General features: G+C 46.1%; 1 protein-coding gene across 1 annotated transcript in view; it reads left to right on the top strand.

Annotated features, from left to right (window-relative positions):
• The window catches only part of myo15b (myosin XVB), a 480,192-nt gene that overhangs the window by 366,292 nt on the left and 95,073 nt on the right, over positions 1-18,827 (top strand). The window contains exons 49-51 of the mRNA XM_070856827.1: positions 7,349-7,424; positions 7,792-7,910; positions 16,285-16,403. Of these exons, the coding sequence (XP_070712928.1) occupies positions 7,349-7,424; positions 7,792-7,910; positions 16,285-16,403 (314 nt within the window). The remainder of the gene's footprint in view (positions 1-7,348; positions 7,425-7,791; positions 7,911-16,284; positions 16,404-18,827) is intronic.

Genomic DNA, 18,827 nt, shown 5'->3' with positions numbered 1-18,827 from the left:
ACACGTGGGATCTGGCTATGGCCTTCATGAGAACAATCCCTGGGTGCTCGCGGTGGAGCTCCCGGACAAATGCCTCTCTGCCTTGCAGAGGCATGACTACTCGGCTGCCCCACATCAGGCAGTCTGCTTGTAGTGATAGCTCATGCATGCGCCTGTGAAAGGGTTTTAATTCCTTGGGGCAGGCATCGTGAACCTCTGCCCAATCACCGGCTAGGACACATCTTTTTACTAAGGATAACGTGGGGTCGCTGGCCATCCAGGCTCTGATTTGGCGAGCCGTCATGGGCGAACCTGTGGACTCAAAGGCATTGATTGCCATGACTATCTCACAGTCCCGTTCATCAGACCCTTCCGTGGTCGCCAGGAGTAGCCTGCTGAGCGCGTCGGCACAGTTGTCTGTGCCTGGTCTGTGCCTTATGGTATAGTCGTAGGACGCCAGCATGAGTGCCCATCGTTGAACTCGCGCCGAGGCGTTGGTGTTTATTTCCTTGCTCTCGGATAGGAGGGACATGAGGAGCTTGTGGTCGGTTTCTAACGCGAACTTGGCCCCGAAAAGGTATTGGTACATCTTTTTGACACCGTACACGCACGCGAGCGCCGCCTCCTCTACCATTCCTTACCCGCGCTCCGCCCGCGAAAGTGACCTGGAGGCATAAGCTATGGGTTGTAATTTGTCCGCACTATTGACATGTTGCAAAATGCACCCAACCCCATACACTGATGCATCGCATGTGAGAACTAGCTTTTTACTTGGGTCAAAGAAAGTCAAAACACTGTTGGAACACAGAAGGTTGCGTGCCTTATTGAAGGCGCGTTCCTTGGCGTCCCCCCAAAACCAATCGCACCCCTTCCTGAGTAGCACATGGAGAGGCTCCAGCAGCGTGCTTAAGTTCTGCATAAAGTTCCCAAAGTAATTGAGTAGCCCGAGAAAGGCGCACAGTTCTGAGATATTCCGGGGCCTGGGTGCCAGGCGAATTGCTTCTGTTTTGGACTCTGTTGGGCAGATTCCATCAGCGGCAATCCTTCTGCCCAAAAATTCAACCTCGGGTGTGAGAAACAGGCACTTGGATTTCTTGACTCGTAGGCCTACCCGATCCAACCGCTTTAGTACTTCCTCCAAATTACGGAGATGGGAGTCCCTGCCCGTGATAAGTATGTCGTCTTGAAATACAACCGTCCCTGGGATGGACTTGAGCAGACTCTCCATGTTGCGCTGGAATATGGCAGCTGCCGACCTGATGCCGAATGGGCATCGATTGGACATGAAAAGGCCTCAATGTGTGTTGATGGTGGTGAGTAGCTTGGATTCCTCGGTCAATTCTTGCGTCATATATGTGAGGTCTAATTTTGAGAAAAGTTTACCTCCAGCCAATGTGGCAAATAAGTCCTCCGCTCTGGGCAGCGGGTACTGGTCCTGTAGGGAGACTCTGTTTATGGTAGATTTGTAGTCCCCACAGATTCGTATGGATCCATCAGGCTTCATGACTGGGACGATGGGACTTGCCCAGTCGCTAAATTCCACAGGTGATATAATGCCTTCCCGCAGAAGCCTGTCTAGTTCGTGTTCAATCTTTTCCCTCATCACATAGGGTACAGCTCTGGCCTTGTGATGGACCGGTCTAGCATCCTGTGTGATGTAGATTTTGACTTTGGCCCCTTTGAAAGTGCCCACACCTGGCTGAAAGAGATGTTCAAATCACTTTATAACTGTTGAGCAGGAGGTCCGTTCCTCTAATGACATGGCATGGACATCATCCCATTTCCAGTTTAGTTTTGCCAGCCAGCTTCTTCCCAGCAGTGCTGGGGGGTCTCCGGGGACAATCCACAGGGGAAGTCGGTTCACTGTCCCTTTGTGTGTGACAGAGAGCATGGTGCTGTCGAGGACTGGTACAATTTCTTTGGTATAGGTCCTTAGTTTGGTGTCGACCCTTGTGAGTTTTAGTCTATCTCTTTTATGCGGCCACAGTTGTTCAAATTGTTGAGCGCCCAGGAGAGATTGACTCGCTCCCGTATCCAGCTCCATGTTGACAGATATCCCGTTGAGTAGGACCCTCATCATTATTGGAGGCGTCCTGTTGTAGGAGCAGCGGCCATTAATTGTGTTGACCCGCTGTACATCGGTGTCCCGGGTACTGTCCCCACCATCTTCTGGTCCGCTTTCCGACCCATCCGATTCGTATACCAGCCAAGCTGCTGTTTTTTTGCACATGCGGGCCAAATGCCCTGTATATTCACAATTTCTGCAAACAGCCTGCTGAAATCAACATCCCCTTGACGAGTGCCCTCCCCCACATCTCCAGCACAGACCTGTTCCATTGTTCAAAGTGTTTCCAAAGAATGAGCTGCATCTGGCTGATCTCTCTTGAGCTTCTCTCAGTTTGTAGTTGATTGCTCGCATTGTGGGTTGATGAGGTGTGAACGGCTGTTCCTGTGGCCCTTGATGGCTTCTGCCTGCTGTCGAGAGCCGGTTCTCCCGGTTTTGTCTGTGTGTGGGGGTAGCAGCATGTTTAGTGCTGTGAACTTCTTGTTCCAATATTTCGTTAGTTGTCGTACCTGCATTGTAAATCAACCTCATTTCTTCTTCCCCTACCAAGAATGTCTGTGCAACCAGTGCTGCTGCCTCTAAGGTCAGGTCCTTGGTCTCTATGTGCTTTCAGAATATGCCTGCGTGGCCTATTCCTTCAATGAAAAGGTCTCTCAGCATTTCTCTCCTCAGTTCATCGGAGAACTCACATAAACTAGCCAACCTCCGAAGTTCCGCCACGAAGTCGGGTATGCTCTGGCCCACACAGCGTCTGTAGTTGTAGAACCTGTGTCTGGCCATGTGTAGGCTGCTCGCTGGCTTCAGGTGGTCTCTTACCAGTGTGCTCAATTCTTTAAACGACTTGCTTGCTGGTTTCTCGGGTGCCAACAGATCCTTCATTAAAGCGTATGTTTTCGAGCCACAGCTGGTCAAGAGATGGACTCTTCTCTTGTTTGCCTTATCGTCGCCTAACCAGTCTTTGGTTACAAAGCTTTGCTGGAGCCTTTGTATAAAGTCCTCCCAATTGTCTCCCGCATTGTACTTTTCATCTGATCCGTTGTTCGCCATTCTGTGGATTCTGTAATCCCGTAACTCGTCGCCACTGTAAAGTCTTGTCCCCTCAGTATCGATTTACACGAGGCATGTAGTGAAGTCAAGGTCACTCTGGACCTGCACCTTTATTTCACAGCTCTGGAATGCTGCACTTGCCTGAGACCTGTCCTTATATACATGTCTCTTGCAAGTGCACCCCTGGTGGTAAGGTATGCTGTGGTTACAGGTCATATCTTATTACAGTCATGTGTTGGATGTTTGGATACAGTTATATATAGTAATGTACGTTACATGACACTGAGGGAATGATCAGCCATGATCTTATTGAATGGTGATGCAGGCTCGAAGGGCCGAATGGCCTACTCATGCACCTATTTTCTCTGTTTGTATGTTTCATCACACAAGGATGGGAAACACGCAAATTAATGAGCCGGGCCGTGTACGCTCCGAGAGAGGCCTGGGGGGGGGGGGGGAACCTTAAAAAAACACAAAAACATTCCCAAAACATTGCCCACGGCGGCACTGCAACACAAATCGCTTAAAAAAATTAAAAGAACAAACACTCGCAGAGGAAGGTACAGTGCACCTTTGGAGTACTTTCCCTTCGTCTGCACTGCCGGCTATGTTGGACCGCTGTGATTTACCAGGCGGTCATTGCGGGCACACTTACGGGCAGATGGATAGGGCAAGAGTCAAAACTCCTGCCAGTGTCGCAACCAGAGGCGGTGCACACCCGGCGCAGCACTTCCGGGTGGTGCTGCTCAGCGCCGTCGCAAAACCCAACTGGAGGATCGCGGCGGGGCGCAGGAGACCTCATCGCCGCCTTTCACACCGCTCCGGGGCAAAACCCAGAGCGCAAAGGACTGGAAAATTCAGCCCTATATCTGTAATCTCCTCCAGCGCTACAATCCTCCGAGATCACTCTGTTCCAATTCTGGCCTCTTGAACATCCCTGATTTTCATCGCTCAACCATTGGTGGCTGTACCTTTAGCTGCCTAGGCCCCAAGCTCTGGAATTCCGTCCCTAAACCTCTACGCCTCTCCACCTCGCTCTCCTCCTTTAAGACAAGAAAACAGAAAGATTGAAAGAAAGAAAAAAAGACAGACTTGCATTTGGTCACCTGTCCTAATATCTCCTTATATGGATGTTAAGTATCAAGTTTTGTTTGATAACGCTCCTGTGAAGCACCCTGGCATTTTGCTATGTTAAAGTTGCTAATCAAGGAAAGTTGTTCATGTTGTATACAAGTTACCCGGCCCATATTGCAACCTATATCAGTAACACTGCCCATATTACAGCTGTATCCCAACCTATACTATTAATGCTGCCTGCATTACAACCTATACTAGTAATATATACATACTAAACCACGAATGGGAGCATGGTGCTGCGTGTATGACATTTCCAGCCTTCTTGTCTAGTTTGTAGTGCCATGCGGTTGAGCTTTGATAGGCCCTGCATGTTGATAGGTCCAGATGTTGCTTGGTCAGCATTGAGGTGTATGCCAATCTGGAGGCAGCCTCGATTGAGATGCTCTCTTCACGCTGACCGAACGATATGCACAAATAGTTGCAGTCCGTAGAGACGGATTGTTTCGGAGATGGATGATTGTGCTTTGTGGCGTCTGATCTCCGCGTTCCTCACGTAATGGTACCAGTGGACTCAGGTACTTGCCAGCAGCATCACTGGCCAACGCCATTCAGTCTTGATTGGTCACAAACTGCAGGAGCCCATGAGCTGGCTCCATATATCAAGACTGGGATAACAACACAGCTGTATAATCTGACCTTCGTTGCTAATTGGATAATTCCCACGTGTTCTTAAGAGATTGCATAACACCTCTGGATACCAGTAATACTGGCTATAGCAGAGCCTTATATCAGTAATACTGTTGGACCTACATTCATAATATTGCCTGCATTCTAGCCTCAAGCTAGTAATACTTACGGTAATACAACCAATACCATTATCACTGCCTGTTTCCAGAACTGTTCTTTAATATATCTGTATATATTTGTGCTTCGGAACTGATAGGAATTGGACATGCAACTGTTGGTGTCATGAGAGGGTCTACAATATCCTCAGATGTGTTAGTTTATGTAGTGATCAAAACTCTGTACCATTCATGTAATCTTTAGTCACAATGGCAATAAATCGCTGGGGTGTTTGATATTCCTGCAAGGCCCAATAACGTAAACCTAACCTTAGAAAAGCACCCCTACTGTATTAATGAGCCCAAAACGGAACAGGAGAAAGGGTTCGAGATAGGTGGGAATGGCGTAAGAACATTCTAACATTGTAAAACCGCAAATGTAACACCCCTATTTAAAGAAGGAGACAGACAGAAAGCAGGAAACCATAGGCCAGTTAGCCTAACATCTGCCATCGGGAAAATGCTGGAGTCCATTATTAAGGAAGCAGTAGCAGGACATTTGGAAAAGCATAATTCAATCAAGCAGAGTCAGCATGGTTTTATGAAAGAAAAATCATGTTTGACAAATTTGCCGGAGTTCTTTGAGGATGTAACGAGCAGGGTGGATAAGGGTGAACCAGAGGATGTGGTGTATTTGGATTTCCAGAAGGCATTCGATGAGGTCCCACATAAAAGGTTACTGCACAAGATAAAAGTTCACGGGGTTGGGGGTGATATATTACATAGATAGAGGATTGGCTAACTAACAGAAAACAGACAGTCGGGATAAATAGGTTGGCAAACAGTGACTAGTAAGGTGCCGCAGGGATCGGTGATGGGTCCTCAACTATTTACAATCTATATTAATGACTTGGATGAAGGGACCGAGTGTAATGTAGCCAAGTTTGCTGATGATACAAAGATGGGTGGGAAAGCAAATTGTGAGGACACAATAAATCTGTAAAGGGATATAGAAAGGCTAAGTGAGTGAGCAAAAATAGGCAGATGGAGTATAATGTGGGAAAGTGTGAGGTTATCCACTTTCGCAGATAATAGAAAAGCAAATTACAATTTAAATGGAGAAAAATTGTAAAGTGCTGCAGTACAGAGGGACCTGGGAGTCCTTGTGCATGAAACACAAAAAGTTAGTATGCAGGTACAGCAAGTAATCAGGAAGGCAAATAGAATGTTGGCCTTTATTGCAAGGGGGATAGAGTATAAAAGCAGAGAAGTCCTGCTACAACTGTACATGGTATTGGTGAGGCCACACCTGGTGTACTGCGTATTTAAGGAAGGATATACTTGCATTGGAGGCTGTTCAGAGAAGGTTGATTCCGGAGATGAGGGGGTTGACTTATGAAGATAGGTTGAGTAGGTTGGGCCTATATACATAGGAGTTCAGAAGAATGAGAGGTGATCTTATCGAAACATATAAGATAATGAGAGGACTGGACAAGGTGGATGCAGAGAGGATATTTCCACATATCAGGGGAAACTAAAACTAGGGAGCATAGTCTCTGAATAAGGGGCCGCCCATTTAAAACTGAGATGAGGAGAAATTTCTTCTCTCAGAGGGTTGTAAATCTGTGGAATTATCTGCCCCAGAGAGCCGTGGAGGCTGGGACATTGAATATATTTAAGGTGGAGATCCCGACAGATTTTTGAGCGATAAGGGAATAAAGGGTTATGAGGAGCTGGCAGGGAAGTGGAGCTGAGTCCATGATCAGATTAGCCATGATCTTATTAAATGGCGGAGCAGGCTCGATGGGCCAAATGGCCTACTCCTGCTCTTATTTCTTATGTTCTTAAGTTAGTCAAAATGATCAACATTGGAGGAATGTTAAAAATATATTTTCCCTGCAAAAACCTATGCATTGCGGGCAGCAATAGCTAGGATGGCACAATTAGTGATAATGTTCCAACAATATGCTGCGAGGGGAGCCTCATCTACCAGAAGCACATTTTAGAAATTTGGATGTCACAGAATCTTACAGCACAGAAGGAGGCCATTCGGCCTATTGTGCCTGTGCCTCTTTGAAAGAACGATCCAATTAGACCCACTTCCCTGTTCTTTCCCCATTGCCCTGCAATTTTCTTCCCTTTAATTATTTATCCAATTGCCCTTTGAAAGTTACATTTAAAAATGTGCATCAGTATCCAGATCAGAAAATTACACACTGCACCCACCCGCACTTCTCACCTGCTCTTCAAGCAAGCGAGACCTCTACTGGCAACACAAAGTTGCAATATTATCCCTAAATGTATTTGCCTCTGTGCGTCTGTCTGTCTGTATTTATGTGTGTCATGTATCATGTATGGCGCGTGCTTATGTCTAACAGCAATTGGGATATCTCCTCAGATCATGCGGGACACTTACTCTGACAGCTGCATACGCATTTCAAAGGAGGAGCGACGAAAGATGCGAGATCTACTTGGTACGTAGTTGTGGCATGGGGATAATCTCCTCACTCAACAATGGCATCTATGGGATCAGAGGATGTGGAAGACGTGTGATTGTTGGGTTCTGGACAGAGATAAGGCTGTGACAAGTTGCATCCTCAAACATGACAATCTTTATGGGTTGCAAAGGGTGTTATTAACAGTGGGACTATCTCCAGAGAGAGAGGGAAGGTCTGCTCAATAGGCAAATGTATCCAATGAGGAAGGGGTCAGGGGTCTAATGAGTTTCTGTGAGGAATATGTTCCAACAGATTGTGCTGGAAGGTTTACAGGAACTTACACATGCACACACTGAGGACTTCATTATGTTCTGGTGAAACATTAACGTGTTCTTGTTCGCAGCTGAACTTCATATTGGGACTGATGTCAGGTTGCTGCAAGACAGTGGGCTGAAAAAGCGGATTGTAGTGGCGGCACGTGACAACTGGGCTGTCTACTTTTCTCGACTGTTTCCTGTCAGTGTAAGTACAGCATCAACATCACCTTTGAGTAATTGCTGATAGAATATATGTGTCTTTTTTATCTACATTATATTAAAAATCTAACCTTTGCACACTGTATACAAACCTTACTTCCAGTTACCACATTTTTGGACACATTTTTGTGTCGACTCTTCCCATTGTAAATTTCTATGTAAACATTTCCCATTCAATTTTCCTTTGTGAACTTTCATTGACACGGTTTGTTGATGATGCAATTGAATTACTCAAAAGGTTTTTTTGAAACATTTTCATCTGCCATTTTTTTCTCATTAACTGAAATTTCTAGTGTCTACAGTAAATTTTTAACTAAAATACAAAAATACATATTTCACAATAAAATTATTAAATTTACTCATTGAATTGTCTTTTGCGTCTTTTACTACCTTTGTTAAAGTATTTACTCTGAGACCTTAGCCTATCTCAAAAATCTGGGATTCTACTGAATATTATTAACCTCACTATAGGCAGATCTTTCAAGCACATCTGTACATTTTGAATATGTGCAGTTTGCTCAATTTTCCAACGTGCAATCAATCAATGGAAGAGCAGGATTGAAGTGTAGAAGAGTATGACTCTTTATCTTGTGAGAACCTGAGAGTTTCTTTGCTTTTCCCAAAAACTTTGAAATAAATTGAAATTGAATTCTGAAAGCTGTTATTTGAGCCAAGTGATTAATCTATAATCATAATAGTCAGTTTTTGTCTGTCCTGGGGTGGGGCTGGGGAGCATGTGGTCCGGACTGAGTGACCAATGGGTGATCAGGGCCCAGTCGGCCCCTCGCAACCAATCAGGGCAGGGAGCGATGGCATGAATTGTAAAAGTTTGATTGACGCTGGGTCTGCTTCAATGAGGAGGTGGCAGTGGATGCAGCGGGGCCGATGGGCATTGCTACGGAGCCAAGAGAAGCGCGTGGCGGGAGCGACGGGAGAGAGTATGGGAGGTAGGGAGTGGGTGTGAGAGAGAGGGAGGGAGAGTGAGAGAGAGGGATGGGGAGAGAGAGGGATGGGGAGAGGGAGGGAGGACATCAATGTTGATTCTATGGATGAAGATGATAACAGTCTAAACAAGTACTGTTGCAATAAAGATGCTATTTGACGGCAAATGTTTTGCGGGTCTCTGCTAGTTTATATATATTAACAATTGTGACTTTCTGTTAGTAACTCCTCACAAACAATACCTGCAAAAGGCATTACACGTGAACAGCAATCGTTGTTATTATAGTTTTTTTGTTGACGGTTAGAAATAAAACAAAGATTGTTCGTGGAAATTATTTTTTTCAGTTAGTCATCTCTTTAGGTTGAATATATTCAGTGAAAAAATCTTTCTCTTAACCATTTTGAGGTAATAAGGATTTATTTATTTATAGAAATACTTCGAAACTACATTAGCAATGAACTTTTATGTATTTTATGTTTGCTTACTGTATAAGTCAGCAAATTTACTTTCTGTGAACTAAATTGCATACCTTTGTGATCCTGGCACAAAACAATGCATATCAGGGGATTGCAAACCCACAGCCCATGATTTTCTGTCCATTCAATTTCAGAAGCAGAAATGTTATCTTAAATGTTTTATGGCAGGCTATAGAGACAGCGACTGGCTGATGATGGGGAAAGTGGTGGTGGAAGTCCCTGATGGTGCAAAAAATTGCTGCGTGGGTTGGGAAAGGAAGCTGGAAGGTGGGAATAAGGTGGGAATTGAGACCTGATGGTTTGGGTCCCATTCTCCTGAGCTGACGTCCACATTACAGCTAGACTCTGGATCTCCCAATATTCAAAAAAACTCCTCCTGTCTTGTGGGATATCTGCAGCCTCACTCCCAGATCATGTGACCCACTATCTGCTCACAAACCCCTAAACTGTATTCCCAATGCTTTCTAATCCCAGAATCACCCCCAAACTCCCATACCCTCCCTCCTGATGACCCTGCAATCCCAGTATCCTTCACCCAGTGATCCCAGTATTTACAACAACAACAAACTACAACAACATGTATTTATATAGCGCCTTTAACGTAGTGAAACGTCCCAAGGCGCTTCACAGGGGTATTATGAGATAAAAATTTGACACCGAGGCGCATAAGTAGAAATGAGCACAGCTGACCAAAAGTTTAGTCAAAGAGATAGGTTTTGAGGAGCATCTTGAAGGAGGAAAGAGAGGTAGAGAGGTGGAGAGGTTTAGACAGAGAGTTCCAGAGCTTGGGGCCTAGACAGCAGAAGGCACGGCCACCGATGGTTGAGCGATTATAATCAGGGATGCTCTAGAGGACAGAATTAGAGAAGCGCAGACATCTCGGGGGGGGGGGGGATATGGGACTGGAGGTGATAGGGAGAGGTGAGGCCATGGAGCAATTTGTAAACAAAGATGGGAATTTTGAAATTGAGACGTTGCTTAACTGGAAGCCAATGTAGATCAGTGAGCACAGGGGTGATGGGTGAGCGGGTCTTAGGACACAGGCAGCTGAGTTGTGGATCACCTCTAGTTTACGTAGGGTAGAATGTGGGAGGCCAGACAGGAATGTGTTGGAATAGTCAAGTTTGGAGGTAACAAAGGCATGGATGAGGGTTTCAGCAGCGTGTAATGACTCAAGAGTCTGGTTACTGTAAACTCACTCAGGTGCAACCTGATCCATCTTTATTCCAGCCCAAGAGTGCCTGCGTGACGAAGACAGTCAGCTTATATGCAGGTGACCAAGCATGCATGCCACATGCGTACAGCCCGATGACCTCCGACCGAGGCGCCCTCTGGTGTCTGGTGACCTCCAAGCATTAATACATAACAACATCCCCCTTTTAAAATCTTAACAACAGTCTTTTTATAAATTAAGACGGTCTGGGGGCTTTCCTCTCACGAGTTGATCGTCTCAGTTCAAGTTTGGCTCTGGGCGAGCGTTCTGACTGAGGGCTGAGTAGCCGATCTGATGGGAGTGGTCATGACCATATCAGAAACTGAAGGTTCAGAGTCAGTCATGTCAGCAGAGTCCTCTGATAAGTGAACAATGATTGGTTGGTCACTGACTGCATCTTCCTCACTCGGTTCCAGTTCACCCATGTGCCGCAGTTTAACCTGGTCAAGGTGTTTCTTGCATGTTTGCCCATTCTTGAGCACGACAATAAACACTCTGCTACCCTCCTTGGCTGTAACAGTGCTGGCGATCCACTTTGGACCTTGACCATAGTTCAGTACATAAACCGGATCGATGACCGAGATGTCATGTGACACGGCACACGATTATGACACCATTGCTGAATTTGATGTCTGTTTTCAACATGATTATTCAAATCAGGATGAACAAGAGAAAGCCTGGTCTTGAGATTTCTCTTCATCAGTAGTTCAGCAGGAGGAACCCCAGTAAGCGTATGAGGTCTTGACCTGTAACTGAGCAATATACATGAGCCCTCAGTTACATGTTTCATACTTTGCTTGATCGTTTGAACGGCATGCTCAGCTTGACCATTAGAAGCAGGCTTGAATGGAGCTGATCTCACATGTCTGATGCCATTGATTTTCATGAACTCCTGGAACTCAAGACTTGTGAAGCAAGACCCGTTGTCGCTCACAATAATGTCAGGCAAACCATGAGTAGCAAACATGATACGAAGGCTCTCAATGGTAGCTGTAGACATGCTGGATGACATAATAACACACTCTATCCACTTAGAATATGCATCTACTATGACAAAAAACATCTTTCCAAGGAACGGGCCCGCAAAATCAATATGGATCCTCGACCATGGTTTGGATGGCCACGACCAAAGACTCAGCGGAGATTCCGCTGGTACTTTACTTAGCTGCATGCAAGTGTTGCACTGATAATTCCAGAGCAGAGTCAATTCCAGGTCATCTTACATGAGACCTAGCAATGGACTTCATCATGACAATACCAGGATGAGTGCTATGAAGTTCACGTACAAACTTTTCTCTACAATTCTTAGGCATGATTACATGATTATCCCACAGTAAACAGTGTGACTGAATGGACAGCTCATCCTTGCGACGGTTGTAAGGTTTGGTCTCCTCACGCATCTCCATAGGTATGGCAAACTAATGACCACTGAGTACACACCGTTTTGCAACCGATAAAATAGGGTCATGGCTGGTCCAGATCCTAACTTGTTGAGCAGTGACAGGGGTTCCTTCACTCTCGAAAGCATCCATTACTAACAGTAGATCTGCAGGTTGACGCGTCTCCATCTCAGTTGTGGGTAAGGGCAGACGACTCACTGCATTGGCACAATTCTCAGTACCAGGTCTATGACAGATGACGTAATCATAGGCAGACAATGTCAGTGCCCACCTATGAATGCGGAACGATGCATTGGCATTAATACCTTTGTTTTCCGTAAACAATTGTTAGATCTCTTAATTTCCAATGAAATACGAACTCCGATGGTAGTTTTAACTTTTTAATACTGGCAGAGAGCAACAAACTGCTGGCTGATTGCCAGTTTCTTTGTCTTACTGAGACACATGGTCAAAATGGCTGTATTTTATACTTGGATCAATTTACAGAAAAGAACTCGCCTTCTTTGACCTTATTGGCTCAATCAATATTCTTTTAACGTTTTAATTGGCTCGCTACCCGAGGTCCGAAAATGTCAAGGTGATTGATGAGTTAATGCAACATGCTGAGCAGCACGTAGCAGCTTTGATTTGGGGATCTGTGAATTTTCAAAGCCTGTCTAAATGAGCCTGTTTGAATACTCTATCACAATGAAATGAGTGGCTTGTGATCCGTTTCTAGTTCAAAACGAAAACCAAACAGGTACTGGTGCATGTTTTTTTACCCAATACACACAGGCCAAAGCTTCATTCTCTACCATACTGTAAGCTTGCCTGATTCATTTGCTTGTTGGAGTACGCAGCCAACCCCATATGATGAAGCATCACAGGCCAATACAAGATGCTTACACGGATCATAATGAATAAGCAACTTGTTTTAAAATAGCAGATTCTTGGCTTTCTTAAGGGCTTTATCTTGAGACGCACTCCAGACCCAGTTGTTGCCTTTTCTTAGTAACACATGCAATGGCTCTCGTAAAGTGCTCAATCTGGGTAAGAAATTACCAAAGTAGTTGAGTAGCCCAAGGAATGAACGCAGCTCCGTCACATTCTGAGGCCTGGGTGCATTTTTGATGGCCTCGGTTTTCGAATCAGTGGGCCTGATGCCATCAGCAGCAATCTTCTTCCCGAGGAATTTGACTTCAGGTGCCATGAATACACACGCAGAGCGTTTCAGCCTGAGTCCTACTTTGTCCTGACGCTGTAGGACTTCTTCAAAATTGTTCAGATGTTCAGCAGTGTCGCGACCTGTGACCAGAATGTCATCTTGAAACACGACAGTTCTAGGAACGGACTTCAGTGAACTCTCCATATTCCTCTGAAATATGGCTGCAGCTGAACGAATCCCATAAGGACACTAGTTGTAGACAAACAGTCCTTTATGGGTGTTGATGCAGGTGAGTTTCTTCGAAGTGTCGACAAGCTCCTGGGTCATATAGGCCGATGTCAGATCTAGTTTTGTGAACGACTTTCCACCAGCTAGCATGGCGAAGAGGTCATCAGCCCTTGGTAACGGATACTGATCCTGTTTCAAAAATCGGTTAATTGTAACCTTGTAGTCCCCACAAATCCTAACAGTGCCATCACTCTTCAACACAGGGACAATGGGAGTAGCCCACTCGTTAAACTCAACCAGTGATATGATCCCTTCAAACTAGATTCTGTCAAGCTTAATTTCAACCTTCTCCCTCATCTTGTACAGAACAGACCGAGCTTTGTGATATACATGCCTTGCATTGGAGTCCAGGTGAATCTGCACCTTGGCTCCTGTAAAATTACCAATGCCCGATTCAAACAAAGAAGGAAACTTTTTCAATACTTGAGCACACGAAGTATCATCCACCAAGGACAACATCTTGACATCATTCCAGTTCAGTTTGATTTTCTCGAGCCAATTTCTGGCTAACAGCGTTGGACCATTACCTGGGACGATCCATAATGGTAGCTCGTGAACCACACCGTCATATGACACCTCGATTGCTGCGATGCCGAGCACCGGTATGAGTTCCTTAGTGTAAGTACGCAACCTGGCATTGACTGGACTCAGCTTCGGTTTCACAGCCTTCGTGTCCCACAGCTTGTCGAATATCTTTTGGCTCATTATCGACTGGCTCGCACCCGTGTCCAGCTCCATTGATACAGGCACGCCATTCAGCTTCACATTAACGACTATCAGCTGGCTCTTGCTCAGGAACGAATACAGTCCATTCACTTCCTCCTCGGGTTGGGTATCCGGGCCATCACTGAACTGGTCCTCATCAACCACGTGGTGAGCCGTACCACGCTTGCTCCGTTGTGGACACATCCTGTGAAGATGCCCCACTTTCGAACATCCATTGCATGAGTATTGTCTAAACCGACACTGATGAGGCCGATGATTGCCCCCACAACGCCAACAGGGTGAAATCTGGTTCAAACCAGTTGGCGGACTCTGAGCAGCGGCAGGTTTCGCGTAAGCAGCTCTGCCCGAAGATGACGCCATCTTTACAGTACTTGCCGTGGTACTCCAACTCATCGATGATATCTGCCTCAAATTATCATCTGTCATCATGCATGCCTGGCGATGGCCTTTTTCAAATCCAGCGTCTCTGCAGCCAACAGCTTCCTGAGGATCGCATCATGGCTGATGCCTATCACGAAGACATCACGCAGCATGTCTTCCAGCATGTTCCTGAACTTACACGGCTCAGCAAAACATCGCAGGTCGGTGACAAATCCCGACACATCCTGGCCCTCAGCACGAACATGCGTGTAGAAACGGTAGCATGATATGTTGATCCCCTCTTTTGGCTTCAGATGGTTACCTACCAGCGTACACAATTTCTCGTACCCTTTTTCCGCCGGATGAACAGGCGAGAGAAGATTCTTCATGACGCTGTAGATTTTCGGACCACAAACAGTGAGGAAAACTGCCCTGCGCTTAACTGTGTAGGCCTCTGTCCATGCTGTTGGCCACAAAATACTGATCCAGGTGGTCGACAAAATCCGCCCAATCCTCGCCCTCCACGAATCTCTCCAGAATTCCAACAGTGCTCATTGTGCATGCGAAGGCTCTTAAATTACCTAGTCGCCAATTGTAATGACTCAAGAGTCTGGTTACTGTAAATTTACTCAGGTGCAACCTGATCCATCTTTATTCCAGCCCAAGAGTGCCAGCGTGACAAAGACACCCAGCTTATATACAGGTGACCAAGCACACATACCACATGCGTACAGCCCGATGACCTCCGACCACGGTGCCCTCTGGTGTCTGGTGACCACCAAGCTTTAATACATAACACAGCGGATGAGCTGAGACAAGGGCGGAGATGGGCAATGTTACGGTGGTGGAAATAGACAGTCTTAGTTATGCTGCGGATATGTGGATATAACTAGCAATTATATAGTGCTTTTAACATAGTGAAACGTCCCAAGGTGCTTCACAGGAGCTTTATAAAACAAAATTTGACGCCGGTTTTAAGGAGTGTCTTAAAAGAGGAGGGAGAGGAAGAAAGACTAAGGGAGGGAATTCCAGAGCTTAGAAGCCAGGAAGCTGAAGGCAAGGTTGCCACTGGTGGAGCAATTAAAATTGGACAAGCGCAGAGATCTCAGAGAGTTGTAGGGCTGGGTTGGGTTACAGAGGCATGGATGATGGTTTCTGCAGCAGATGAGGCAGAGGTGCAGACGGACAATTTTACAGAGGTATTCTTGGTGTTGCTGAGGATATGTGGTCAGAAGCTCATCTCGGTTAAATAGGACGCCAAGATTGTAAACTATCTGCTTCAACCTCAGACAGTGACCAGGGAGAGGGATGGAGTCGGTGGCTAGTGAACAGAGTTTGTAGGGACCGAAGGAAGACAATGGCTTCGGTCTTCTAAATAATTGGTTGGAGGGAATTTCTGCTCATCCAGAACTGGAAGTCAGACAAGCAGTGTGACAAATCAGAGACCATAGATCCCCCCTTTTCCAGTGTTCCCAGAACTTTGAGTGTCCCTTCCCTGCAGGCACAATGCAATTTTTCGATTTGTGCTCCCAGTGTGCACCACAAGCAGGTGCATTGGAATATTTAACCCTTATTTATTGAAGTTGCTGGAAGTGAGGATTTTGAAATCCTTCCCCTTACCACCCAATTTTCCACAATGGGGTTATGCCAGAGACCTGATGCAACTCCATCAGAATATCTCAGCTACAGTGTGTAACCATGAACAGAATGCTGTCTATAAAATGGAGACAAATCTGAAGTGGAGAGGTATTGATTCTATGCTATGTGCTTGTGCTGAATTGGGGGTCACTCCCTCTTGTTTTTCTTTCAGGGTGACGTTGGCAGCAATGTGGAGATTCTCAGTGTCTCTCACCGAGGAATCAAACTGCTGAAGTCGGTGAAAGCAGTCGGAATAAACCCAGAACATTTCAAGGTTCTTCAGAGTTACAGGTAAGAGACTGAGAAAGAAGCTTTCATGTGTTAGTTTGTCATTGGGTCTAGAATTGTCAGTGTGTCTACTTCTGCTAGTGTCTCCAGCTGTGTCTCAGTGTGTCAGTGTATGCGACTGTATGTGACGTGTCATCATGTGTCAGTGTATCTGAGTGTGTTAGCATGTGTCAATGTGTCTGGGTGTGCCAGTGTGTCAGTGTGCCTGAGTGTGTCAATGTGTCTGGGTGTGTCAGTGTGTCTGGGTGTGTCAATGTGTCTGGGTGTGTCAGTGTGTGTCAATGTGCCTGGGTGTGTCAATGTGCCTGGGTGTGTCAGTGTGTCTGGGTGTGTCTGGGTGTGTCAGTGTGTGTCTGGGTGTGTCAGTGTGTCTGGGTGTGTCAGTGTGTGTCAATGTGGCTGGGTGTGTCAGTGTGCCTGGATGTGTCAGTGTGTGTCAGTGTGTGTCTGGGTGTGTCAATGTGTCTGGGTATGTCAGTGTTTGTCAGTGTGACTGGGTGTGTCAATGTGTCTGGGTGTGTCAGTGTGCCTGGGTGTGTCAGTGTGTGCCTGGGTGTGTCAGTGTGTGTCTGGGTGTGTCAGTGTGTCTGGGTGTGTCTGGGTGTGTCAGTGTGTGTCAGTGTGTCTGGGTGTGTCAGTGTGCCTGGGTGTGTCAATGTGTCTGGGTGTGTCAGTGTGCCTAGGTGTGTCTGGGTGTGTCAGTGTGTCTGGGTGTGTCAGTGTATCTGGGTGTGTCAGTGTGACTGGGTGTGTCAGTGTGTCTGGGTGTGTCAGTGTGTGTCAATGTGTCTGGGTGTGTCAGTGTGTCTGGGTGTGTCAGTGTGTGTCAATGTGTCTGGGTGTGTCAGTGTATCTGGGTGTGTCAATGTGTCTGGGTGTGTCAGTGTATCTGGGTGTGTCAGTGTGTCAGTGTGCCTGGGGGGGTGTCAGTGTGCCTGGGTGTGTCACCATATGTCAGTGTTTCAGGTGAGTCCAGCTACATCTGAATATATCAGCTGGTGGATACCTTTACAGAACCACTTGGTACCATTCTTAGAATCAGAGAATGATATCGCGCAGAAGGGCCTTCGGCCCATCGTGCCTGTGTTAGCCCTTTGAAAGAACTGTCCAATTAGTTCCACTCCCCTGCTCATTCGCCATAGCCCTTCAAATGTTTCCCCTTCAAGTATTTATCCAATTTCCCTTTGAAAGTTACTATTGAATCTGTTTCTGCAACCCTTTCAGTCAGTGCATTCCAGATCATAACAAGTCGCTGTGTATTATTTTTCCTCAAGCAGACCCTGGTTCTTTTGCCAATTACTTTAAATCTGTGTCCTCTGGTTGCTGACCCTTCTGCCACTGGAAACAGCTTCTCCTTATTTACTCTGTCAAAACCTTCATGGTTTTGAACACCTCTATCAAATCTCCCCTGATCCTTCTCTGCTCTAAGGAGAACAATCCCAGCTTTTCCAGTCTCTCCATGTACCTGAAATCCTGCATCCCATCATTCTAGTAAATCTCTGCACCCTCTCCAAGGCTTTGACATTCTTTCTAAAGTGTGGTGCCCAGAATTGGCCACAATACTCCAGCTGGGGCCTAACCAGTGCTTTATAAAGGTTTAGCATAACTTCCTCGCTTTTATACTCTATGCATCTATTTATAAAGTCAAGGATCCTGTATGCCTTTTTGTCCTGCCACCTTCAAAGATTTGTGTACGTACACCTCCAGGTCTCTACATTCCTGCACCCCTTTTAAAATATTACCATTTTGTTTATATTGCCTCTTTACATTCTTCCTACCAAAATGAATCACTTCACACTTCTCTGCATTAAATTTCATCTGCTATGTGTCTGCCCGTTTCACCATCTGTCTATGTCCTCCTGAAGTATATTCTTGCTCAGGCCAACATTCCCAGCATCGAAGCGTTGACCACGCTTGATCAGCTCCAATGGATGGGCCACATCGTCCACATGTCAGACACTAGACTCCCAAAACAAGTGCTCTACTCAGAGCTCTGACATGACAAGCGAGTCCCAGGTGGGCAGAGGAAATGCTTCCAGGACACCCTCAAAGCCTCCTTGAAAAAGTGCAACATCCCCACCAACACCTGGGACTACCTGGCCCAAGATCGCCCTAAGTGGAGGAGAAACATCTGGGAAGGCGCCAAACACCTCGAGTCTCTTCACTGGGAGCAAGCGGAAGTCAAGCGCAAACAGCGGAAAGAGCGCACGACAACCCAAACACTCCACACACCCGTCCCTTCAACCACCGTTTGCCCCACCTGTGACAGAGACTGTAGATCAAGCATTGGACTCATCAGTCACCTGAGAACTCATATTAGTGTGGAAGCAAGCCATGCTCGACTTCAAGGGACTGCCTAAGAAGAAGAAGACTATCCTCCTCAGTGTTTGCTACATTTCAAAGTTTCGTGTCATCTGAAAATTTTGA

Source organism: Pristiophorus japonicus, chromosome 16 (genome assembly GCF_044704955.1).
Source record: "Pristiophorus japonicus isolate sPriJap1 chromosome 16, sPriJap1.hap1, whole genome shotgun sequence".
Taxonomy (NCBI): domain Eukaryota; kingdom Metazoa; phylum Chordata; class Chondrichthyes; family Pristiophoridae; genus Pristiophorus; species Pristiophorus japonicus.
The sequence above is the reverse complement of the archived record's forward strand: the minus strand, read 5'-3'. Positions and strand labels throughout refer to the sequence as shown.